The sequence below is a fragment of the Argiope bruennichi genome, chromosome 1 (genome assembly GCF_947563725.1).
Source record: "Argiope bruennichi chromosome 1, qqArgBrue1.1, whole genome shotgun sequence".
Lineage (NCBI taxonomy): Eukaryota > Metazoa > Arthropoda > Arachnida > Araneae > Araneidae > Argiope > Argiope bruennichi.
The window spans coordinates 4,245,985-4,271,761 of NC_079151.1; the positions used below are offsets into that span (position 1 = coordinate 4,245,985).

Genomic DNA, 25,777 nt, shown 5'->3' on the forward strand with positions numbered 1-25,777 from the left:
TTAATTGCAAATAGCCTGTGTATCTTTCACTGACAAAATTCTGAAGCAGCACTAGAAATGAAGATTATCTCATATACACTGATGTGCACACGTTTTAAAAGGACCCTTAACTACATTTCTATCTTTCCCCTACACTTAGAGAAAGTAATGCAATAGTTAAAAATTTTGATCTCGAAAATTTAATGAATTGTCATGTTTTTTATCTCTCCAAGTAAGAAAAGATTTACTGTAGAAATTATGTTTATTTATCTGTTGATCTATGAATAGGATAATTCAAAAACATAACGAGAAAGATGAATTTCGGTATGCTGACCTGACATCAAATTTTAAAAGAAAGTAGGAAATCTAATTATTTATCGTAGTTTACGTGAATGAACGCAAAACAGAAAAGAGCTGGATGGGCAAAATTTTGCAAATTTATAATTATAATTTTATATCTGTATTAATCTTTCTACCAAATCCGTCCACTAATTAACTAATTTCACTCGCGAGCAAACTCTATACCTGAGTATTGTAGATCCATGCCCGGCGGAGTAAATCTGTTATCAGAGTGAAGCGTCTGTTTGACGGTGCGATAACTCAGAGATCAATAGAATTTAGACTGCGATTTATGCAGATGAAACGGGGCGATCCATCAGGAAGATAAATGCCGCATTGCGTGAGTACTAAAGAAGAGACTGCTTCATCCAGCTTATTCGAATGAAATAAAATTGGTGATGATTAGAGTAAATCTCCTAACGCATCACTTAATGAATGAAGATTCGAGAATTCTGGAAGTTAACAGATGGTTTCTGCTAAACAACTGACAAGAGAAACAGTTAGCACTAAACTATAACCCTGCAGTAGCAGATGCTAAATTCTCACCAGTCACCAGATTTTAATCGTTTCCGTAAAGAAGCTCTATCAGTTTCTTTCCTACTGACGCCAGTACAATGGAGGTGACTTTCCTGTGGCTGTTTGTTCTAGGTGCTGCTGCTGGCATCCCTCTCAGTGAATATGTTGGTGAGTATGAAATGTATTCAATCAAAAAAGTGAAATCAAATTGCTCTTTTTATTTCCAGTAAAAAAATATTGTGATGATTTCATTACTTAATAATAACTAGAAATATATTTAATTACGTGATTATCAATTTATTTAACCATTCTTAAAATCCTAAACAAATCAAGTAATCAATGCACCCTAATCAGTAAAGTAACATAGAGTTGTTTTTACAGAATTATTTAGTGCTGATTTCTTTTATCATTTAACAATGCACAGGTCCGCAACAAGCAACGAAATATTCCAGAGAGAATCGGTAAGGATGGGTAATGAATGGCAAACGAGCAATTGGACAATTTGATTAGAAAACTAAAGTTTACTTACAATTAGATTGTCATATTATAATACCAAAAGAAACATAATTTAGGAAATAAAAAATATATATATTTCCTAATTTATATAATTTAGGAAATGTGACAAAGAGAGACTCGACATACAATACAATTATACATATAATTTAGAAAATCTCTTGGTGTTAGGAAATTCTTTACAAAGTTAAAAAGATTCCACAGATCATAATATTATGATGATAACAAGCGATCGCTTCTCTTCAAATGTTGCGTAAATGCAAGAAAAGAAATTGTAAATTCATTGCACATTTAAAAAGAGCTACTGCTTTCAAACATAAAAATATGAAATCCGTGCAGGTAAACTCTCTTTCTTATTTTAAAGATAATTATATAATTGATTAATTGTTTATATAATATCCGAAAAATTAACCTTGGTGCAAAAATTAGCAAATTCACAGGTATTTCTTAAACGTAGGTGTCAAGGTACTATGCTTTATGCAAGGTGGCTGTTTTCAGAGAAACGCCGTCTTTTTAACCTCAGGTCAAGCCATTTGAAATTTGCCTCTGAGCCTGGTCATCACTTTCTGTCTTCCCACTGATTAGAGATCAGACACTGATTAGAGAAACGCAAGCAATACTCACTGCCTTTCTTAATCTCATCAAAGAGGTTCTTCCGAAAGAGGAGCGGCTTCCTATTCAATGCACACCGGGAAAGACTGAATCCAGGACCGTTCCGCCCTACTCGGCACACTAGTTCGTTTTTCATCAGACGAATCGCCGATGAGGATTCTCTGTATCACCCCGCCACAGGCTGACAGTGGCAGGAGATGTGCAATCCTTCACAACGAGACGAGAGAGTTGGCCTTTTTTATATATACATGCATATCTCTTTCCTCTGCACATCTCTGAATGATCAGTTCTCCTTTTTTCCGTTCGTTCCTTGATTTTTCGTCTTATCATCGCAAGTTTTTTTTTTTTTTTTTTTTTTTTTTTGCTAGTCACCCCACGACTTGGAATTTTTACCCAGAAATTGGAATTTTTATTTTTAGCATCTTTGCCAATGCTGGTGAAGTAATTATATAAAGAAATTTACTTCTTGTTTTTTCTTTCTTTTTTTATTTAAATTGACTTTACACAAGCAGTCGAAAATTTCTCAGAGGGGTGAAGTCATAAATTTTCACGCGGCTGTAATCAAAAACATTCAACAATGCTTTCATCACATGCATCGGAGAGAACATAACAGACGGTGTGTGAAAACAGAGCAATAATTTTCGATTTCGGAATATTTTCACAGGAAAGGAGAATTTAGTAAACGTTTTTAGAAATGGCAGAATGTCGGTTTCATTCTAAAATTCAAGAAAAATGATTCATTGAAACTGAAGTATGAAATTTTGCCAGAGTTAAAATAAAGAAAAAAATATCTAATTGAAACAGATGTACGAAATTTCACCAGAATTAAAAAAAAAATGAATATATTATTTTATCATTAACACACATATGTATCACTTTGTCCATGCAGAAGTAACACATTCTTTTTCATTATAAATTGCAAAATCTTCTGCAAGCCTTAATCAAAACGGACTCTTTTTAATCCGGCCACATTTCGTTTTCGCAACATCTAATCTTCTATATGACACCAGAGTGGTGATGACAAACACAAAGGCAGGAAACAAGACTGAGAACCTGACATCCTCAAAACAGAATCGGATTAACAATAGAAAATGTTTGACTGTAAAATTTTTCGCACTATTTAAAAATGCAAAATTTCTTTTAAAATAAATGAATTGCCTTTTTTTAAGATCCTATGCAAAACCCCGACTTATTTGGTGGTGATATGCTGGGCGTCGAACCTAATGTAAGTACTTTTATCCGTCATCTTTGAATATTTTATTCGTAAAACGGCAGTGTTTATGTATCAAATTGGTATTCAGCATAACGAACATTTTATATCAATGATGATTTTGTTGTCAACGAGATGATTCATTTTAAAGCCTCTTTTCTTTTCTTACACAAGACTCAATAAATATCGTGAGAAATTTTGCTCTGATTGAAAATCTGTTGTCGGGGAACTGTTTCGTCTTGTGCATTCAAAATCAACGAGAAGCGAAATCTTCATTCCACAGTCAACTCAAAAAAATCTTATTTGATCTTCTCCAAAATAATTTCTTTAACAAGCTGTTTCGGAACCGCATCATAACGGAAATGTTATTAAAAAGCCATCACATGACTACATTGCTGAAAAATATTCCTTTCTATTTTATGTAAATGAACTGAACAAATGTTCCAGGCACTGTCAGTCCAGCCCTTCACACACCCGATAGCGAGAAGTAAAGCAAGGCAGACATTTAATGCTGATCAGCATTCACTGCTGATGTCACATTGTCCTCTCTGAATGCGAATTTTAAAATTGAACCGGTGAGGAATTTTCGATGTTCGGGTACGTTGCCCTTCATCTGTGGATCCTTTAATTAGAGTGTCATATTTAACGTGAAATAGAATTGACAAAAAAGGAGTTATATCATAATCAAAAAAATATATTCTAAAGTTGTGTTTTAATGAATATAAGTAATTTTAGAAATGTATTGGTTTTGGGGAAAATGTTGTCAGTGAAAAGCAACTCACAAGTTATTTCCAAATGATTGCACTTTAAGGAACATTACTGAGCCTCTACGTCAATCAGTTAAAACAAACGAATTCCTAAAATGAAGGAAACGAATAAATTCCTAAAAATACCTGTATTCTCTTATATATTTTCAAAACATTCTTTCTTTGAAAATAAAAGCTTGAATAAAAAAAAATATTAAACTATGAAAAAGACCCGTCGATGTGAAACTAAAAAAACAATCTATATAACTTGTTCTTAGTGTTTGCAGTCTTAAATCATTAGCGCACATCTCTGGTCATAATAAAGAAGAGTGTGTCGGCGCTTTGAAGGTCAGACCGTCCGTCCCGGAGCCACAAAACTTGGCACATATATCCTGCAAAGGTTGAGAATGCGCATTTCGGAGATATTTTTTTTTTTCGTTTAAATTTTCCTTAATTAGAAATTTTTTAAAATTTGGAGTTTTCAAAAATATGACAGCACAAAAATTATTATTTTTACATCTTGAAGTTCAAAATATTATCCTTTCAATTATACCAATTTGTTGAAATACGTATTTTTCTAATTTTAATGCATTTTTTAAAAATCTAAACACATTTTATAACATTTTATTTCGTACAAAATAAAACTAAAATTGAACTTGCACACGTGGATGAACGAAATGAGTTATCATCAACGTGTTGCCACCCGTTTGGACTCTCACTGCAAACCGAAAAGTTTCATTTTTAGCGTATGTTTATATGAAATAAAAGAAAAGCAATGTGATATTTTCTAGAAAACTAAATGTGAGAAAAGTTTTCTTTGACTTTCTAAAATATCTATTTTATTAATTCGATAAATCTGCTGTATTGAAGGCAAACATTCTTTATACATAGGACATTCGCTCTCATCATGGCCCAACAGATTCCTTCCTAAATCATTAGTAATAGACATATATATCTAGTAAAAAAATGCTCTAACTGAAATAAATAATTATATATGTATCATAAAATGTTCTGATAAATTATAAAGTATTAAATTTATTACACACCCTCGATACTGTAACTCTTGTTTAATAAATGCACATAAATTTAATTTTTATCTATATCTTCTATATAATAAAGCTGAACATGTATATTTGTGTATGTTGGCGTTCTACAGCTGTACAGCCACTAGATTTGACACATGCAGGCCGAGAATGTGCACCTCTGAGCATTTTTTTAATTAGAATTTTAAAATTAAGCGAAATTTTGACGTTTTTCCTCTACAACTTTTCAAAATATTACAGCACAAAACTGATTTTTACATCATATGGAGGTCAAATAATTAGCTATTTAATGATACCTTAACTTATAAATCAAGCCTCTATTTTCAAAGATTTTAAAAAAAATATTTTAACCATATTTTTCAACAATTTATTTCACACAAAATAAAAATGCCATCAAAAACATAACGTGTAAAAAAACCAAGTCTCGCAACTCAGTTCTTCTATCGTAAAAAGTTCTGAAATCCATGTAATACCAAGTCGGTCAATTTATTCAGTCTCTACTTAAGGGTCCTTCTGTCTTAAGTCATTATGTAATTAGCTAACCTAACAACATCTTATAGTGACCATATCAATATTAAAAATCTTTTATGGTTTAAATAAATAGATTGACTTGGCCATCGCATGAAAACACAATGCATCTTTACATTAAATTAGATTACATTAACATATTATATTAAATTAGATTGTTTAGTGCCATTGCTAAGTCAATCTATTTATTTAAACCATAAAAGATTTTTAATATTGATATGGTCACTATAAGATGTTGTTAGGTTAGCTAATTACGTAATGACTTAAGACAGAAGGACCCTTAAGTAGGGACTGAATAAATTGACCAACTTGGTATTACATGGATCTCACAAATTTTACCATAGAAGAACTGAGTTGCGATACTTGGTTGTTTTTTACAAGTTATGTTTTTGATGGCATCTCATTTCTTTTTGTAGATAGTCCTTTTCTTATTTTTGTATGTACTTTTCCACTTTCTTTTCCGGTGCTACTTCTTGAGCTTCAGCTACAGTTTTTCTCATAGCCCACTCCCTGTCTCTATGAGTTTTTCTCGTAAGCTTTGATGTTACAATTTTTAACAATTCTAAATGGTAAATGCTTCTTAGTCTGTTGTATTCACAAATTGGGGATTCCTGCGATTTAATACTTCCAAAGTCGACATTTATTATATGTAAGCCGTCCAGACTTATAACTCTCGAAATTGCAACGTAAGCTTGACCGGATGTGAATACTACAGGACCGATATTCATCAGTGCATTATTTAGATTTAGGCTCTGACTTTTGTGTATAATTATAGCATAGGCTATACATATGGGAAACTGTTCGCGATGAACATAAGTTCTATTAATAATTTCAAATTTAATTTTGACCGGACTAAGCTCGTAAACATGTTCTTTATTAAATGTAACGTATATTTTCTTAATTATTTTTGTATTTTCCGAATCAACATTTACTCTTTGCACTATACCGATAGAACCCTGAACTAAACCAAGACTCACGTCAATATTTCGCCTTAACATGACTTTTGCTCCTATTTTTATAATTATGTTCTCTTCCAGGCCTACAGTCGTAGAAGCATCGTCTTCATATTTTTTTATGCATTCACAAGCTCTTTTTGTGTGGTATCTGGGGCAATCTATGCTATCTACAGCTGTAAGTTTTATTTCGGGATGTGGAAGAGATTTAAGCATTGCAGTATTTAATTGTTGACACATGTTTTTTGTAGGTAATAAGCAAACGGTATCATCAGGAAGTTTCGAGAGGTGTTTAATTCTTTCAATTAATCTTTTTTCATTTGAATTGGATTTTAGAGTTATTAATCTAGTAGAGAGTAAGTCGCTGTCCTTTTGTGTATTCACATCTAATCTTATTCTATTTAGCATTTCAACAAAGTCAGAATCATTGAGCTGTCGCATGTTAATTGTAAGTTCATCGTATATGAACAGTTCAATCCACAGATCCGGTATCCTGAGATCCACAGATTCGGTAACCTAACAACTTATTAGTTTCAGCAGTTGGTAGTTTTCAAAAGGTGACTTTTCTCTTACCGGTGGAAGCTGTAAGAGATCTCCGAAAACTACAAGATATTTTTTTCCAAATCACCCATTCTGATCATCGCTTGTGTCGAATCTTTCAGGTAAGCATAAATGAATATATGTTAAAGTAACATTGATATCATCGACACTTTGTCTATGATAAACAACACTACTTCTTTCAAATCTGATCTCAGAACTGGGAGTACTTCATCAGAAAGTGGCTTGCACTTCGGTGTTTGCTTGTGTTCTACAGGCAGCTGCAATAGTCTATGTATAGTCAATCCATTCACATTGAATGCAGCTATTCCTGTTGGAGCACTAACTGCCACTTTTTTGTTTAAATACGTCTTAATAACACAAACTTTCAGAGTTTTTATTAAAAAGCTCGTTCCAGTGCCACCAGTTCCACTCACAAAACAGCGTAAAACGTCAGCGTTATTATCAGTAGTGTCCATTTTATTTGTGGTCATATTGAAGACTCTTTTTTGATCGGCATTAAGTTTTACGATCATACTTTGAAGATCAGTTTGCTCTTCTTCTTCCAGATTGATTCTCTGAAAGTCACCCATTGCGTTTGCAGCTTCCACAGCTTCAAATTGAACTATTTCAAATTAGATATTGTTACAAACCTGTAATTTTGCTTCCCAGAGCAAATAGTGTCATCATAAGAAAGACCGTTTTACAATAATCTGTATTGGATGCTGTCGGATGCGCAGCCAGTGATCCCAGAGCTTGGTGACAAACTTGGCGACCATTTGGCGACGAATATGCCGACAAAATGGATAATGCTCGAAACTTCGAAAAATTTATCGATCCGTCCATTATTACACGGATATTTTAGTTTTTCCTTGATTTATACACTAAACTCTAATTGTATTCTAAATTTGAAGCTTCTATGTCTGCTAGAAGTGCCTTAGAATTTTGATGATCGGTCAGTCAGTCAGTCAGTCAATCAGTCAGTCAGTGACAAAATTCACAAACTTTGACTAGTTATAATTCTTAAACTACTGGTTCAAATTTAATGAAATTTGAAATATACCGTATTTATATAATACCTGCTCTGTTACTGAAAATTAAGAGTTCTAGTTTTATCCATAACAAAGTTATAGGGGGTCGAAAATGGCCTGAACTGCTTCGAGAAAAGGATGGTACGGCCGTGCCGCTTGTTTTTGCTCGACTTGGCGGGGGCACTGCCGTGCCCCCAGATCAAATTTAACCTGCACGAGCACATTACGCGTGCAGGGGGAAAATTAGCTTTTATCAACAAGATGTCATTCCATCGACAAAAGCTGAAAGTAAAAAATAAGTTAAATATTACTTCAAAGTGTAATCTTCAGCACGTGTCAATAAATGAACTTTATTTAAGGCAAACATTTGTAAATCTTTAATGATAGAAATATATGCATTAAAATGGTCTCAATGAAGTAAATAATTATATTTTATGTAGCCTGTGTAAATAAATACTCTAATAAATTACGAATGTTTAGCTTTTATCTAAAACCTTGGCGCTGTGGATCATATTTGGCAGAATAAAAACGGACCGATTTGTGATTATATATTACTATGCAATAAAAACGGGTGATTTTTGACTGATTGGCCTAAAATGATGGAAATGTTGATTGTTTTAAACTATTGTATTCAAAACTTCATAAATCGAACAGATTTGATAGTAGAAGATAGAAACGTTCATTTCCTTATTTAAAAGAGGAAGTGAAGAATACTTCGCGGAATATGATTCCTTGGGACCAAAGGACTATATGAAATTTAGACTTTATAATTTTTGAAGTATATTTGTAAACCAAAACAAAATATAATATTGTTATATCCTTTTGAAAGTAAAACTAAAAATTGAATTTTATGATAAATCTGAGAAATTTTTGTTGAATAATTCTAGAGATATTACAGAATTTATGAAAATTATTCTGTAGTGCACATAATATTAAAATGCTGAACGACTCTGTTTTCGATACTCATAATAAAAAATTAAAAAAACTCGGTTTCAGTAAAAAATATTATATTAATTGCAGTTTAATCATTTCTACTTTAATTTAAAGCTGAAATTTTCTGAGGACCTGACAAAAAATTAGAGAAATACGTTATAGATTAAGCCTTTATAATATTATGCGAGAATTATATGACTATCAAAATTTAAAGCTAAAAATTTTTTTGATTAAGAAATTATTAAAAAACAAGTTATATAAAATATTTAATTGAAATTTTAACGAGCATTAAGATTGGTGAACCAAAGGCGGCTAGTATATTTACATGCAAATAAATAAAACAAATATCACATATTGTAACCTTATTTTTGTAATTCGCATGCCTAAATGCATTTAACAAGTTTGCGAAGCGATTACTTTTTATTCTATTCATTAACGCTTATTTGCGAGACTGATAAAAATAATTTAATTAATTATCAGTTTCATGTATTCTTTAAGTTTTTATCACACCGATTTGTGCAATGTTACAAACAATAAAATACGGCAAACTGTTTTGTTGCATGAAGTTTGTTTCACACAAAAAAAATAGTGCATACTCTATCATCCTGCCCGTGAGTTGTGATTCAGCCGGCAATATAAGAGTAATTTTAATTTTAAAAAATTTATAAGATTATTAGAAATAGCTGCATTGATTTCATAAAACACAATGATATGAATAAGTTTCATATGTATAGACTTCTTTTCTCCAACGGAGCAACATCCATCCTGTAGCACATTTCGTTTCTATGAGAAACAATTTCCATACATATACCTCCCGTTCTTCGCCGTTGCACCTATAGGAAACTATAAACAGAAGAGGACATTTTGCGGCCCTAAAAGTATAGATTATGATACTCTTGTTTAAATAAGTTAATTAATTCAACTTTATATTTTCAACACAGTTTTTTTTTCTCATATTCAAAGTATAGAGATCTTCAAAAAATTCAAACTCGAGGTTTTAACGCATCTCCACGTCTTAGAAGCGTCGAAAAACACATTTTTGGAAAATGTTTGCTTGTTTGTCTGTGACAAAGATAACTCAGAAACGCTTTGAGCTAGACGGATGAAATTTGGCATATTGTCACGTATGTACTCCAGTGGGGAACTCAATGACACACACAAGAAGTAGAGCTACACCAATTTAACTCAACTCTGAACTCAGAACACAGTGACTGACAGATCTTCTGCTTTTATACTAGCAGGGAAAGTTCCAGAACACTTATCTGGTAAACTAAAGAAAGGTCCAAAATCTTCTGGAACATGAAATAAAGGAAAACATAAAATCAATGAATTAAATATTTACACAAACTGTGAATCGCATTGTCTCTATCGGGATTCGAAGTTACGATCTCTTGATTACGAGATCAGTGCTATGACCATTCGGTCATGGAGAGTCGTCTGCACTTTTTCAATGCGGCATTGCTCCCTTCTTAGAAGAACAGCGTCTCGCTGTTATGACATTTAATTTTGTGTCTCTAGTTCTTGATCGAGTCACAGGGCCAGTATAAGTCATCGCGTCTTCACGGGGAGTAGTCTCTTGTGAAATGTCTCTTTCCGGAACCTCCATACTTTCATAAGAATGTTGGCCGTCTTGTTCTTCTGGGTCATGGTATGGCTTCATGCGTAAGATGTGGACAACTTCCTTCGGTTTCCGCCTTCTAGAACTAGGATAAAATCGGCTACTTCATAGCTGACGTCGGACAACCGCCTCAAAACTTGATAAGGGCCAAAGTACCTCTTCAGGAGCTTCTCGGAAAGCCCTATTTTACGAACTAGAATAAAAATTCACACCAAATCCCCTAGTTCGTATGCCACAATCCGATGTTTGGAGTCATAACGCCGGAGATCTTTCTGCTGAGCCTCAAGAGTTCTTGCACGAGCTAATTGCCCCTTATTGATCATGTGACTAACGTAATCGTCTTCTTAGCTGAACTCGTTGGGGGCAGAAAGGAAACATCGTATTCAACGGTGTTTCAGCCTCTCGCCCCTGCAGTTGGTAGAAGGGCGTAAAACCTGTCGTGTTGTGCTTGGCAGTGTTGTAGACGAATGTGACAAACGGCAGTATATGGTCCCAGTTCTTCTGTTTGACATGAACATACATAGAAAGCATATCTGCTAACGTTTTGTTGAATCGTTCTGTAAGGCCATTTGTTTGCGGATGATAGGCTGTTGTCATTCGATGCGTGATATTGCACAGTCGATTAATATCGGACACCAGCTTGGACTGGAAAACTTGCCCACGGTCTGTAATGATAACTCGTGGAGCTCTGCTTCAGGATTATGTACTCTAGTAGGAATTTGGCGATTTGTGTAGCTTCCGCCGTCGGCAAAGCTCTGGTGACAACGTACCGCGTCAAATAATCGGTGCATTCTACAATCCATTTGTTGCCGTCGTCAGATTTTGCAAATCGTCCTAGCAGGTCGATTCAGATATGATGGAAAGAAGCGGCAGCTGGTGGAACAGGCACGAGGTGACCTGGTGGCTTCTGAGGAATAGATTTTTTCCTTTGACATTCTCGGCAGTGCATCACATATCTTCGGACATTTCTGAAATCGCTTTCTTATTCTATCATACGTCTTGGTAATTCTAGATGTTCGGATGTAGGGTCTCATAGATAGATTCTAGAATACTGAGCCGTAAATGCTTCGGGAACACTGATAGAAATTTCGTTCCGGACGGATCAAAATTCTTCTTGTAGAGGACTCCTTCGGCTATTTCAAAGTTTCCCAGCCTGCTTGATTCGGTACTTTGTTGGTCTCTTATTATTTTTGCCAATTCCGGATCTTTCATCTGTTCTTCTGAGAGATTAGTGAATAAAGTGGCACCTATGGAGGCCCAGACCATGAAGCATTGACTTTTAATGGGTTTCCGGATAGACTATCACCATCTATGTGTTTTCTTCCACTTTTGTACACCACTGATACGTCGCATTCTTGGAGTCGCAGCGCCCATCTAGCGAGTCTTCCAGAGGGATCCTTCAGTCCTGTCAGCCAACACAGGGAATGATGGTCAGTGACGATCTTGAAAGTCTTTCAAAAGAGAAATGGCCGAAACTTAGTTATAGCCCATATGGCCGCAAGGCATTCTCTTTCAGTTCTGGAATAGTTTCTCTCAGCCTTCGTCAGAATACGCGAGACATAAACAATTACTTTTTCCTTCCCATCTTGGATTTTGAACTAATACTGCGCCGATTCCGTATCCACTCGCGTCAGTGTGAAGTTCCGTTGGTGCATTTTCGTCATAAAGGCCTAAGACAGGATCGGAGGTAAGATCTTTCTTTAAGTTACTAAAAGCTTCCAATTGTTCAGGTCCCCAACAGAAGTTTGTGCCCCCCGTCAGAAACAACAGTAGAGGTTCGGCTTTATGGCAAAAGTTCTTTATAAATCGGCGATAGTAAGAGCAAAGTCCCAGAAAGCTTCTTATGTCATGGATATTCCTAGGCATGAGAAAGTCACTCACGGCCTTTACTTTTTCTGGGTCCGGTCGTACGCCATCACTGGATATTAGGTGTTCCAAGATCTTTATCTCTTGTGCTACAAAGCGACATTTTTTAGAATTAAGGATAAGGCCTGCGTTCTGTATACACTGAAGGACGGTATTCAACCTCTGAAGATGTTCATCGAATGTTTCTGAGAACACCACAATGTCATCTAAATAGCAAAGGCACATTGTCCATTTTAAATGTCGCAGAAGATTATCCATCATCCTTTCAAAAGTTGCAGGAGCGTTGCATAAGCCGAATGGCATCACTTTAAACTCGTATAATCCCTCAGGTGTTATAAAAGCTGTTTTCTCACGATCGGCTTCATCAACTTCTATTTGCCAGTAACCAGAGTAGAGATCCATAGACGAAAAATATTTTGCCCCCTTCAGGCAATGCAAGGTGTCGCAAATACGCGGCAATAGATGCAAGTCTTTTTTGGTAATTTTGTTGAGTCGGCGATAATCAACGCAAAAACGCCAGCTTCCATCTTTTTTCCTGACCAAGACGACTGGAGATGACCATGGACTTTCTAATGGTTGAATGATGTCTCTTTCTAACATTTTGGTTACCTCCTCACTGATAATGCGGCGTTCAGATGGAGACACTCTGTAAGCTCTCTGACTGTTAGGTAAGTGGTCGTCTGTATTTATTCGGTGTTTAACATTAAGTAGACTTCCTTTCTTGATACACCCTTTCTTGATCGAAAATTTCTGAAAACTTCTGAAATAGATGGAACATTCTTTCTTTTTCGTCGATCCTCAGATCCAGAGCTATAATCGTGGTATAGTCGATGACACCCAACTTTGCCTTTCAAGTGGTCGTGGAATAAAGCGATCCTTCGTCTATGGTATTTACGCATTCTTCGCGTAAGAGTTCGGCATACCCGATGCACATGCCTTTAGGGATGATCTGAGGTTCTCCTTGTCCGTTGGCAGCCCATAGTTCGGCTTCATCATTAAGGAGCGTAACTATAGTAGACGGAATGGCAACGTTCTTGTTTATAAGGAGCATCCTATTTCCCTCTACTATTATGTCGATATTTCGATGGTTCTTACGGCCTAAGACAGTAATCTTTCTTATAGAACAAGCAGGTACTGTATAGTCTTCCAACGTGAATAAACGGCTGGAGTCTGGAGTTTGGGATTCTCGAGTGATGTCTTGAAACAAGAGCTCCAAACGGCCACAATCTATAACAGCTTGAGAAACGTCCAAAAAGTCTCAACCAAGGATGATATCGTGACTGCATTGCCGCAAAAAAATAAATTCAAAAGCTTGAGGTCGGCCATTAATTTCGAGACGAAGCGTATATTTTCCCACTGGTCTCACGTAATTTCCATCGGCGACTTTTAAAAGCTCCGAGATAACAGAAAATGAGGCTCCAGGGTCCACAAAGGCAGGTAATGGCTCATTGTCGACGATTACTTCAATGTTGTTTCTGGACATCTTTGCGGCAATCGGAGGATTTTTGTCACTAGCGGCCTCACCCCCAATAAAGGTCGCACCACCTAGTTTTCCTCATTTCTTCGGCTAGGAGATTGATAGGATCTCCTATATGGCGACGGAGATCTAAAGCGGCGTGTCGGCGATCGTCCTCGTGATGGGCTGGGCGACTAACTTCAGGCTGCTGTTCGGCTGCATTCGTCGGCATAGCGTCCCTCATTCGACGGCGGATGGCTGGAATCTCTCCTATTAGCCCGCTATGCCTCAAAAATAGCTTTGCGATCTCGGCAGCATCGAACTACATGGCCAGGGCGGCCACAATGGAAAGAGGCGGGTCTTCTATCAGGGGTGTGCCAGACATCTGTCTTCCTCTGTGGTTGTTATGCTACGAACGTAAGTCGTCTAGTAACGGCGTCATAGGAAGGTTGGCGTCTTGTTTGACCTTTGTCCACTCTGGTGTTGTCCACAAAGGAGCCAAAGCATTTTCCACTTCCTCTCGAACAATGGCTTCAATGCCTTGGTCTTGGAACTCGGGATCGACTACCGGAAATATGAGGCGCTGGACCTCTTCATGCACTATTTGATGTACTAGTGATACCAGATCCAGTTGTTGGTCAATTGCAGCCATTGGTATGACACATGGGAGCCTTTCAAATTTCCTACCCAGTATCCTCTTTTTCTGCATCACTTCGATTTTTCTACACCATTTAATGAAGTCTTCTGTAGTGGTTATTTCTTTTGTCAGTAGTGCCTGGTAAACATCTTTCCTTTACTCCTTTCATCAAATGAGACACTTTCTCTTCTTCTGACATATCGGGTTTGACTTGATGACATAATCCCAACACGCTTTGGATGTATGACTGCGTGCTTTCGCCACATTTTTTAGCTCTATACTTTAGCTCATCTTCTGCCTTCTTTACATTGTGCTGTGTTTCCCCAAATGCCACTTTTAACTTTGATTTAAAAACATCCCAGAAAGTCAATTTATCTTCATTATTTTCGAACCATTGCTTTGTACCGTCCAGGAAGAAGAACGCATTTGCGAGACAAGTCATGTCATCCCATCTGTTGAATTTTGATACTCTGTCATATTCCTTCAGTCATTTGCTTTGGTCTTATCCCAAGTCTCCTTTAAATACAGATAGATTCCCGTATTGTGGATGTTACAGAGTCAGGATGAGCGGTGTAGTTTCTGGTTCTACAGCCATTTTTCTTATCTCTCTGGTGGTGGATTATAAAGTCCAAATTCTGGGTCAAAGCCTTTAAGGCGATGGCTTCTTCGTAAATCCGTTTCCACGCTGACTGGAATCGTACCCGTTGCCTCCACCAAAGAATGTCATGTAGGTACTCTAGTGTGGAACTCAATGACACACACACACACACACACACACACACACACACACACACACACACACACACAAGAAGTAGAGCTAAACCATTATTAACTCAACTCAGAACACAGCGACTGACAGGTCTTCTGCAAGGAAAGTTCCAGAACACTTATATGGTAAACTAAAGAAAGGTCCAAAATCTTCTGGAACATGAAATAAAGGAAAACATAAAATCACGGAATTCAATATTTACACAAACTGTGAATCACAAAATCTCTAGCGGGATTCGAACTTACGATTTCTTGATTATGAGATCAGTGCTATGACCATTCGACCATGGAGAGTCGACTGCCTGTCTTCAATGCGGCAATATGATTTTTGTACCTAATTTGCAGATTTCTATCAAATTTGAGCAGCAAATTAGAGAATTAGCATTTTTTACAGATTAATTTATTTGCTAACTAGTTTAACAGCATTTTCTTAATCTATCTCAGCTTCTAGGCAGTTGCCTCGTCTACCTAAATGAAATTTTGCCACTAGCTGAAGCACAATATGCGAAACATAAACTTCCCACTGCTGAAACATAATAAAATGAGGGCAAAAAGTAATAGTTATATACATCTTGGGACCGAATGCACATCAGTATCTGTGGCTATGCTTCACAGAGTTTATCTTATGGATCGTGAATAAAAAGGCGTCTGCTCGGAAGGCGCATTTTCCATCGAAAGAAAGATTCATGAACTGTTGTCTCTTTATTCACAGGACAAAAACGCCATTCCGGGGCACCAGCTTCGATGGCCGGGAGCGGTCGTGCCATACGACATCGACGCTTCCTTAGGTAAGAGAATGTTGTTTTTATTCTTCATCACAGCATGGTTACGTTTAAATAGAGAGAACGCAATTAAAAACAGTGCAGACATTGGAGGAACTATGCTAATCTCTTTTTTTTCATGAAATACGGGTGCACACAGAATCAAATTTCGGAATTTTTCTTTTACTAAAAATGTAGCCTCAGTTTCTGCGGTGTAATACATTTTTTTTTCTGTTATTTCAGAAATTGCTTCAAAACCCTCTCTTGATTTCAATTTGTGAGGATACTTCGCATCTCATAACTGACAAATGTTTCTATATTCAATTTAAAATGATAAATGTTGCTGAAGTTTTTGCGATTGCGACAGTTATAGTTAGCAGTTGATACAAAATAAGAAATAAGTAAATTGTCGACTGCGACATGTTTTCAAGTTTAGAATAGCTCGAATAAAACAAGAAAACGTATTAGAGTTTCATTAACGCAGATATAATGAATAGTTAAGTTTGGTCTGTTGAGGGCGTATGTCCTTCCATTTGGTTTTTTAAGGGTAAATCCCGGTTTCGTCGCACCGCCTTGCCGTATGAATGACGTGAGCATACACATTTTAATATGAAGGTCACAAAATAATGCACCTTCGTGCATGCAATCTTACTGCGATCCACAACGTCCTAGCTAGACGAAAAGGACGTTGAAACAAACTTGGCACTTAATAAATAATTGCGGTGGTTAGAATCTGATGATCAGTGGAGGCCATAAAGAAAAAACAAATATTCTCAATATGTGGCGTTTCTGAAGCAAATTTTTGATTTCCATTTTGACTTCATTTTTTTCTTTAAACAACTCAATTTAAAACTATAAAAAATGTCTGGTCCAAAATGCATTTTATTATTCAACGAAAAATTCTTGATGCAGGTACGAAACAAATCAAAGATTATGTATATATATATATATATATATATATATATATATATATATATATATATATATATATATTAAAAAAGGCATTTGCTTGTATTGATAACTAAACAATTGATTTTATTCCGCATAAACAATCGGATAGTTGTATTTCTGCCCTTTCATCTTTCTCATTTTTTTCAGAAAAGCATGAAGCGAAAATCTTGGAAGCCATGCAACATTATGCAGAGAAGACATGCGTCACTTTTAAAAAAAGAACCTACGAGAGAGATTACATTCGATTGTTTTCTGGACAAGGGTGATATATTCTTTTCGAAGCTTCTAACTTTAAATTGTTTTATAATTCTTGCAAAATAAAAAAAAAGTGTAACTTCTATCAAAGTAGCCGACAATGATTATTAATAGAAAGTTCACCAAGTTTTCATTTATTAGAATTTGACTATAGTTTATAAATTTCGTTCCTTAATTCTAATCATCCATTTTTTTCTTCAAATTTGAATGAAAACAGATGTTATTTCATTATAATGATTGATATCCTTTTCTGCTGATGCTCTTTAAATTTCAAACACTTATTAGATTCTTACCAGATTAGTTTTAAAAAATTCTAGTTACAATTATTTTAGTATTATGCACAAAAATTATTTGCAATGAAAATTTTATTTTAATTTTTGTTTACTCTCTTCTCATATAAAACAGCTTTAGATTTTTTTTTTAATTATGGCCTCATTTGGAAACAATGCTAAGGCTACTTTGGACGAGCCCCTGACTCGCTCATTTTGCCAATTGACCCACGACATTAGACATGCCCTGCACTAAGATAGCACGAATCTTAGCAGATCGTAAGTGAAATCTGGTTTCGAACCGAGAACCATGAGGCTCCGAGACCTGATCACTTCATCGCCACATCAAACAGTGTGATGAAGCCATTATTATCAACATGTACTTTTAAAGATTTAAGAAAAAAAAATTTAAAAAAATTAGATTAATTTATCAGAATACTTCCCCGTTTCGAAAATGCACGAAGTCTGCCAAATCCCTAATCAGATGCTGCACAAACATCAATACTTTTATCTTACAGCGGCAAGTCTTTATGAGCCTGGTGACATATGCTCTCGTGATTTTTGGTAGTGTCGAACTAATGATTCTCCCAACACAATGTTTAGACTCTTTCACCAGGTCATGGAGAGTTGGTTCGGTAAAAGATGAAGTAATTTAGGCAATAAAATTCTAAATCTTATTTCTCTAACCAAAAAAAGTGTATGATAATTTAAGAAAATACGTATAATTTTATATATTACTAGCCGCCTTTGGCGACCAGCCGGTTCGCCAATCTTAATGTTCGTTTAAATTTTAATAATTAAATAGGTTTAACCGGAGTTTAACCCCCTTCTTCGCCAAGTTGCGATAACGCACCAAAGCTGGCAATCTTTATTATGCACTATAATTGAACATCTGCTTCTTTGCTTTTGAACATTTCGCAAGGCCGTTGTTTGCGATTTTTAAAAATTTCGCCAAGCAGGGGATAAAACTCCGGTCGTACCATTAAACATTTTACGCAATTCCAACTTTAATAGATTCTTCAGCAAAATATTTTAAAACTTCAAATTTTGATAGTCATATAATTCACTCATAATATTATAAAGGCCTTCAGTTATAGCGTGATATATATCTCTCTAATTTTCTGTTACCCTTCGTAGAAATTATGCTTTAAATTACAGTGTAAATGATTAATCTGCAATTAATATAATATTTTTTACTGAAACAAAGCATTTTTTTTAATAATATGATTACTGATAATAGAGTCACTGAGCGTTTAAACTTTATGGTCACTAAAGAATATCTTTCTTAATTTATGTAATATCTCAAGAATTTGTCAACAAAAATTTCTCAGATTCATCATGAACAGATCGATTCATTAACAATGTTTAATTTTAAATGCATCAAACACTAAGAAAATAAAATGAATCGTTTAAAATAATCGGTCGAAAACAGGTTTAAAAAAATCTACTTAAAAAACGATGTACTTAAAACTATAAGCATATACAAAAAATATATAACTAACATAAATACATTTTACTTACAAAAGCATGCAACTAACCTAAAAATAATTTAAATCGTCCGTTGGTTGTCATGCCAACAATCAGAACAATGCGCATGCGTGGATTTTTTTCGCCAGTTACGTCAACGCAAATGCGTAAATTTTTCTACGCCAGTTGGGGTAACGCTATGCAGATTAGACATTTTTAATTTCCTTTATTCTGTGTTATTTTAATTCAAAAGTACTTCAGAATGAATGTGAAACATGGATTAATTAACAATGTTTAATTTTAAATGCATAAAACATTAAGAAAATAAACAGAATCGTTTGAAATAATCCGTCGAAAAATGTTAACCCTAGCCTAATTACTGTTGGGAGAAAAAAACAACTGATGCCTTACTTATTTGGCGATGGGGAAAATGGAAGATTTTTTTGGCGGAAAAGTTGGCGTTGGGAAAAATGGAAGATTTTTTTGGCGGGAAAGTTAGTTTTTAATTAATAATTGACTACCCCTAACATTTAGGGGGATGAAAAATAGATGTTGGCCGATTCTCATAGATACCGGATATGCACAAAAAATTTCATCAAAATCGATCAAGCCGTTTCGGAGGAGTATGGCAACGAAAACTGTGACACGAGAATTTTATATATTAGATGTATTTATTGTGAAATATATAACCATTATTGATTCGATTAATATTTTGGATAAGGTGTTACTCTCACGTTGGCATGGTGGGTGGTCAGCAGCTCGTTTCCTTGGGACCTGGCTGCATCTTCAAAGGAACCATCGTCCACGAGTTGGCCCATGCTTTAGGATTTTACCATGAGCAGAACAGATCGGATAGAGACGACTACCTCACCATCTACTGGGAGAACATCAGACCAGGTAAATTTTATTCATTGCATGCTTCACGTCGAACTTCATTTGTCCAAATCCTCTGGGGAGAAAGTCTTATGAATTGGCTTTTCACACTTTGTGTGAATGTGTATCATTTGAAGTTGAAAGAATGGTACTGACCTGTTATCCTTCAATACTAAAAGAACTGAAAGTGTCATAAAAAAAGAAAGAAATTACCAATAGGGACCCATAGGTAATATGCATTTGATTGCTACTGAAATTTTACATTATATTGGCAGATGTCAAAAGTTAACAATATCATTTTTGTTCTGCTTATCAAGTGCCTTTATTTCTTTTTGCACTATGCTATACGGTACATTTCTGAAAAGAAATGAAATTTTCTTGCTTAAATAGTAATTTTAATTCAAATATAGAGATTCGGTGTTTAAGAGTGGCCCAATATGATTGACATGGATTGAATGGATGGCTCCCATCCATATCATTCGGCAACCCAACTATCATGTGATGACTTTCTTTAAAATATTTTGCTTTTCAATGAAGTCAAATAACACTATTCGCTACTTCTCTGAAACTGCACTTTAAAGGGACAAAAATGCTATTTATTATAACTTGGTATTCCTATAAAATAAATTGTTTAGAGCCCCAAAATAAGTTTTAATTAACTACAATTTATGAATAATGGAATGAATATTACGGAATGCGATGGTCGGAATCAGTTAAACCAATACAATTTGTATTTTTATTGAAATATATTTGAAAATTCCTAAACACCGAATGTTTTTAAAAGAAGATTTAATTCGAAATATTATAAAAATATCGCGAATTCGAAATATTATAAAAATATCAATTCCATCTAAGAGGGTGCTTTCTCTTACTTTTGTTTACTTACTTCCTTACTTTCTTTTTTTATTGTATGTAGATTTCGGTTCCGCTTATAAGTATAATAACAGAAACACATCTGTTTTATTTTATATTCATTTTCTTATGTTAGACGTTATTTTTCGAAAATAAAGGGCCTAGACAATTTTCTGAGCTGTCACTCAATTTTTTAAAAAATTATAAGGCGAGATCAAATATTATTAGTTATTGCATGCAGAGAACAATGAATATTGCTATTTGTAAAATTCATTTTATTTGACATTCCTTTTTAAACGAAGCTGACCGGCCGACAAAGGAAGTGATCAAAGAGGAATCTATTTAAGTGAGCTGAGCTTCAATATTCACATAATTTCTTATCGAAAAAATTATAAAGAATTTATATTATCCTTAGACCACCAGTTTGTTTCTTCAGAGTATTGAAGGCTGTTAAAATATTGATTTTGGCCGCATATTTTTCATTCCCTACCATTAGTTCACACTCTCCCTATATATACAGGGTGTTGCCGAATTTGACAGACAAATTGAGAGAGATGATAGTAGGCATCAAGAATCACCATACAACATGGGATCCCGACAAATTGAGAGGGATGATAGTAGGCATCAAGAATCACCATACAACATGGGATCCCGACAAATTGAGAGGGATGATAGTAGGCATCAAGAATCACCATACAACATGGGATCCCAAACGATGTTTAGGGGGTGAAAAGCGCTAAAATATAGGGAATCGGCGAACTGTTGGAAACTGTAAAAAATTAATTTAAAAAAAACAAATGGTGTTTAAACTATGATTTTTTTTAAGTCAAAGCACATTCTTAAAGGCTATTTTTCATGCAAGTAACATGCAGATATGATGAACCAGGGGGTTCGTAAATTATTCAAAACGAAAAAGTAGTTTAGAACTCTTGTATGCAAAAATATTAAAACTTTAATAAAAATAAAAACCTGAAAATATAAGGAATTTTATACTCTTTAATTTGATATGTGTGTAGTGTGAAAACTGAGGAGGTTTTAAGATATTCAAGAAAAACTAAAATGTTTGCCGGGAAACATCGCAGCAACATTGGCACCGATGTTTACAGAAGGCATTGAAAAATTCGAAAGGTAAATTTAGAGAAGTGATAGTAGGCATTAAAGAGATGAAAAATTATATGGAACATAGGGTCGCAGGAGACGTTTATTCTGTGAAAATCGCAAAAACAAACATCGAAGAGACAATTAGCCTGGCGAAGAGAATGGCCCTATAAATGCGAGGATTTAGAACAAGATTTTAGTCAAGAAGAAGAAGCTTTCTCGTATGTAAATTTTCCATGCGTTCGTGGAGTATAAAAGCAGCTTGTATTCATTATAGAGCAGTGCGGAATTGATAGTCGATAAGTTTCATTCGCAAACAACATGTCAGATTTCACGAATGACCAATATGCGGATACGCATTTAATTTACGGCCGACCGGATGGTAATGGATGTCTAGCACAAAAAATATGCCAAGAGCAATATCCAAGACACAAATTTAGTATTAACATCTGGGCAGGAATTCTCGGAGATCATCTGTTGGGACCGTCGCTTATGCCCGAACGCCTCAGTGGAGCAAAGTACCTTGTTTTCGTGCAGCACGTACATCCGGATTTACTGCAGGAAATACCGGCCATTGCACGCCAGAACATGTAGTTAATGCATGATGGTGCACCAGCGCATTTTTCGAAATCTGTGCGTAACTACCTAGATGAAACATATCCTAGGAGGTGGATTGGACACGGCGGACCTGTTGATTGGTCTCCACATTCCCTGGACCTCAATCCCTTGGATTTCTTCTTCTGGGCCCACATGAAATCTCGTGTTTATCAGGCATCTTTGGATACAGTGGATGATCTCGTAGCACGGATCGTCGTTGCTGCTGGAGAAATCGCAAGTACACCTGGTATGTTTGAGTGCATCCGGCGGTCCTTTAAACGTCGGTGTCGGTTGTGTAATGACTTTCACTGCCGCAACATTGAGCAATTTTTATAAAAGTTTCTCAATGTCTCCTTTCTTATGTTAAAATGTTTGTGCTGTAAATGTATGCTATATCTGTATTCCACCAAATAAATTTTCACCATCGTTTGCGACTTTATATTTCTTTGGAAATTCGTATCGCCTTAATGCCTACTATACTCCTCAGAATTTTTTGGTAGAATTTCCAGGCAAACATTTTAGTTTTTCTTGAATATCTTAAAACCTGCTTAGTTTTCACAGTACAAACTTATATCAAATTAAAGAGTATAAAATGCCTTATATTTTCAAACTTATGTTTCTTAAAGTTTTAATATTTTTGCAGATAAGAGTTCTAAACTAATTTTTCGTTTTCAATAATTTACGACCTCCTGGTTTATCAAATCGGCATGTTACTTCCATAAAAAATAGCCTTTAAGAAAGTGCTTTCATTAAAAAAAATTCATAGTTAAAACACCATTTGTAATTTTTTACAGTTTCCAACAGTTCTCCGACTCCCTATATTTTTGCAATTTTCAGCCCCTAAACGTCGTTGGACCCCATGTTGTATGGTGATCCTTTATCCTCTTGATGCCTACTATCACCCCTCTGAATTTGTCAGTCGAATTCGGCAACACCCTGTGTATATATGTATCTTGTTGAAATTTTCAATCGTTAATAAAATACTTTTTATTCATCCACTCAAGCTCAAATACATTTTTTTTAAACTTGTAGTGGATGTCACTTGATGTTAACACAGTTTTTTTTCAAACATTAATTAATTAATTAAATTTGTCTAGTAATTTCTATTTGGTTATCAAATCCGTCGCCAAATGATCGCCAAGTTTGTCGTCAAGCTAAAAATTTCAAAAAGTAATATAAAAATAATACATAAAATTTGTAGTGAATGACACTTGATGTTAATACAGTTTTTTCAATTCAATTTCTATTTTGCCACTTAATATTGTAATTCTGTCATATGCATATACATATTTATATTAATTGTAATTATTTAATAAAAAGTTAGTAATATAAGTTTTTTTTTTTTTTTTGTTGATCTAAGTAGGAATCGACTTAATTTTTTTTTGAAATATATTACTTGTTTAAATTTATCTTGTTATTTAATACGACTAAGAAAATCTAAATTCAACAGAATTTGTTTATTAAATTGCGCAGGTTATGAAATAAGTGAAAATCCTATTACAGAATTGATGATTTACAAAAGCACGCGACTAAAGGTTTTAATGGATGCGTTTGAGTCCCACCAAAATACTTTAAAACATCGTTATAGATAGTGTACCAAGCAAAAGTAAAATTATTATTTGAATTAACAGAAAAACTGCATGAAATGGAATTGGTATCATTAGGAAAGCAATTTTTGAAACTTCAGATTATATAAAGGCCATTTTCACAAGATAATTGCTTTGAAGAATAGGAGCATCACTTTTCATAGACAAATTATGATGATTACTCATCTGGTGACGTTTTGCGCCAGATTAAATCTGCTATTTGAAGCCTCTTTCTTGATTCCCCCCCCCAGACTGAATAGACTTTTCAGTGATACGACGAACCTTCTTTAAAACATTTTTAATCATATTTTACAACTCTACTCAAAGTGCTAGATTCAATGCAGCTGCAAAAACTTTCAATGGAGTCCGAAACTTTCGTATAGCGATTTGTTTACGTTTAATTGTTGCCATTTGATAATAAGGAAAAAAACCATTATCGTGTCACGTAAGTTTTTTCTGTTATATATATATGTGTGTGTGAAAGAGAGAGAGAGAGACAGAGACAGAGAAAATAATTATTTAATATTTTTGAAATGCAGAAACTAGCTTCAAAATTAAATCTTGAAATAGTTTTTGCATTCTGTTGTGAGGTGTGTTTTTTTTTTCTGTTGTTGTTGTTGTTTTCCCAGTTGGGTTTATTTCTGAAATGACGAGACGCCAGTCATAATACGCTCTTAATGGCTTTTAAAACGCGCTTTCATTAGTGTAATAAAGAAATTAAAAGCTGTTGTTTTTGTTAAAATACGGAGAAGTGCCAAAAGCAGGACTATAGAGATAGCAAGCCGTGTTGAATATATTTTAAATGAAAATTCTTGAATATTCATTAAAAAATAAATGTAACTGATATTTCAATTTCTCAGAATATTATAATAGTTGCTACTGTTTGAATGATTTTGCTTTCCTTTTTTATTAAGTTTTTATTAGGCTAACAAAGCGTTTTTTATAACCCTTTTTGTTCCTTTTTGTTTTATACAGGTTTGGAGGATCAGTTCGCGAAACTCGAACCTCATAGAAACATTCTATTGGACACTTTCGATTACAATTCTGTGATGTTGTACGGCAACACGGCCTTCTCCAAAGACAATAAGTCGAACACGATGGTGGCAAAGACCGGTGTCCGCCTTTACGAGACGTACGACAAGCCCGGCCTCAGCGCCAGCGACGTCAAGAGAGTGAGGAAGATGTACTGGTGCGACGAGGAGTGGATGAAGAAGCAAAAGGAAAACTAGAAAATAAAATGTATCATGTTCCCCGATTTTTTGTTTCCTTTTGAAAAATTTATTTTTAATCTTAGAAATTAATTTTTACTTACCAAATATATAGTTATGTTTTCTAAAAACAAAGGATATTTGAACTCTCTCTCGAAAGTTCAAATATTATTTTTAATTCCTTTATTTTCCAAAAAAAAGGAAGCTTACTTACTTATACAATAATAAATTTATAAACAAAAAGTGGTTTAAAACGCTTAAACTTCATCAACAAAATTAATGTTGACATTCAAGATGCTATCATGAAATAACGGCAAAATGTATATCATATTTTCTTCTTCTTACATTGGGAGTTAAATTTATAGGAATTTTTTTTAAATCAAATATTCAATTTATTTAATTTGAAATTGCTAGGTTTCAAATAATTCGTTATCAGACTTTTTTTATTATAATTTTGACTGTTAAAAGATGTGAATAAATGAAATTTGAACTTAATGATATTCACTTTTTCTGATTAAAATAGTTCCTCATTAAATTTGTAATAGAAAAACCATCAGAAAGAAAAAGCTTTGCAA

At 34.7% G+C, this 25,777-nt stretch overlaps 1 protein-coding gene across 1 annotated transcript; it reads left to right on the plus strand.

Moving 5' to 3' along the window:
- The first annotated feature begins 844 nt into the window (after nt 1–844).
- On the plus strand, nt 845–25,249 carry LOC129966501 (astacin-like metalloprotease toxin 5). Its single transcript, XM_056080934.1, has 6 exons — nt 845–1,002; nt 3,129–3,184; nt 15,998–16,073; nt 17,145–17,259; nt 19,710–19,885; nt 24,970–25,249. The coding sequence occupies exons 1-6, from the start codon at nt 933–935 to the stop codon at nt 25,221–25,223; spliced, it is 747 nt and encodes a 248-aa protein (XP_055936909.1). The 5' UTR covers nt 845–932; the 3' UTR covers nt 25,224–25,249.
- The last annotated feature ends 528 nt before the right edge of the window (nt 25,250–25,777 follow it).

Excerpts from the sequence above, each read along its gene's own strand:
- LOC129966501 (XM_056080934.1), top strand. The coding sequence starts at position 933 with ATGGAGGTGACTTTCCTGTGGCTGTTTGTTCTAGGTGCTGCTGCTGGC. Across the intron at positions 1,003-3,128 it reads CCCTCTCAGTGAATATGTTG|ATCCTATGCAAAACCCCGAC; the intron begins GTGAGTATGAAA and ends CCTTTTTTTAAG. Across the intron at positions 17,260-19,709 it reads CGATTGTTTTCTGGACAAGG|GTGTTACTCTCACGTTGGCA; the intron begins GTGATATATTCT and ends ATTTTGGATAAG.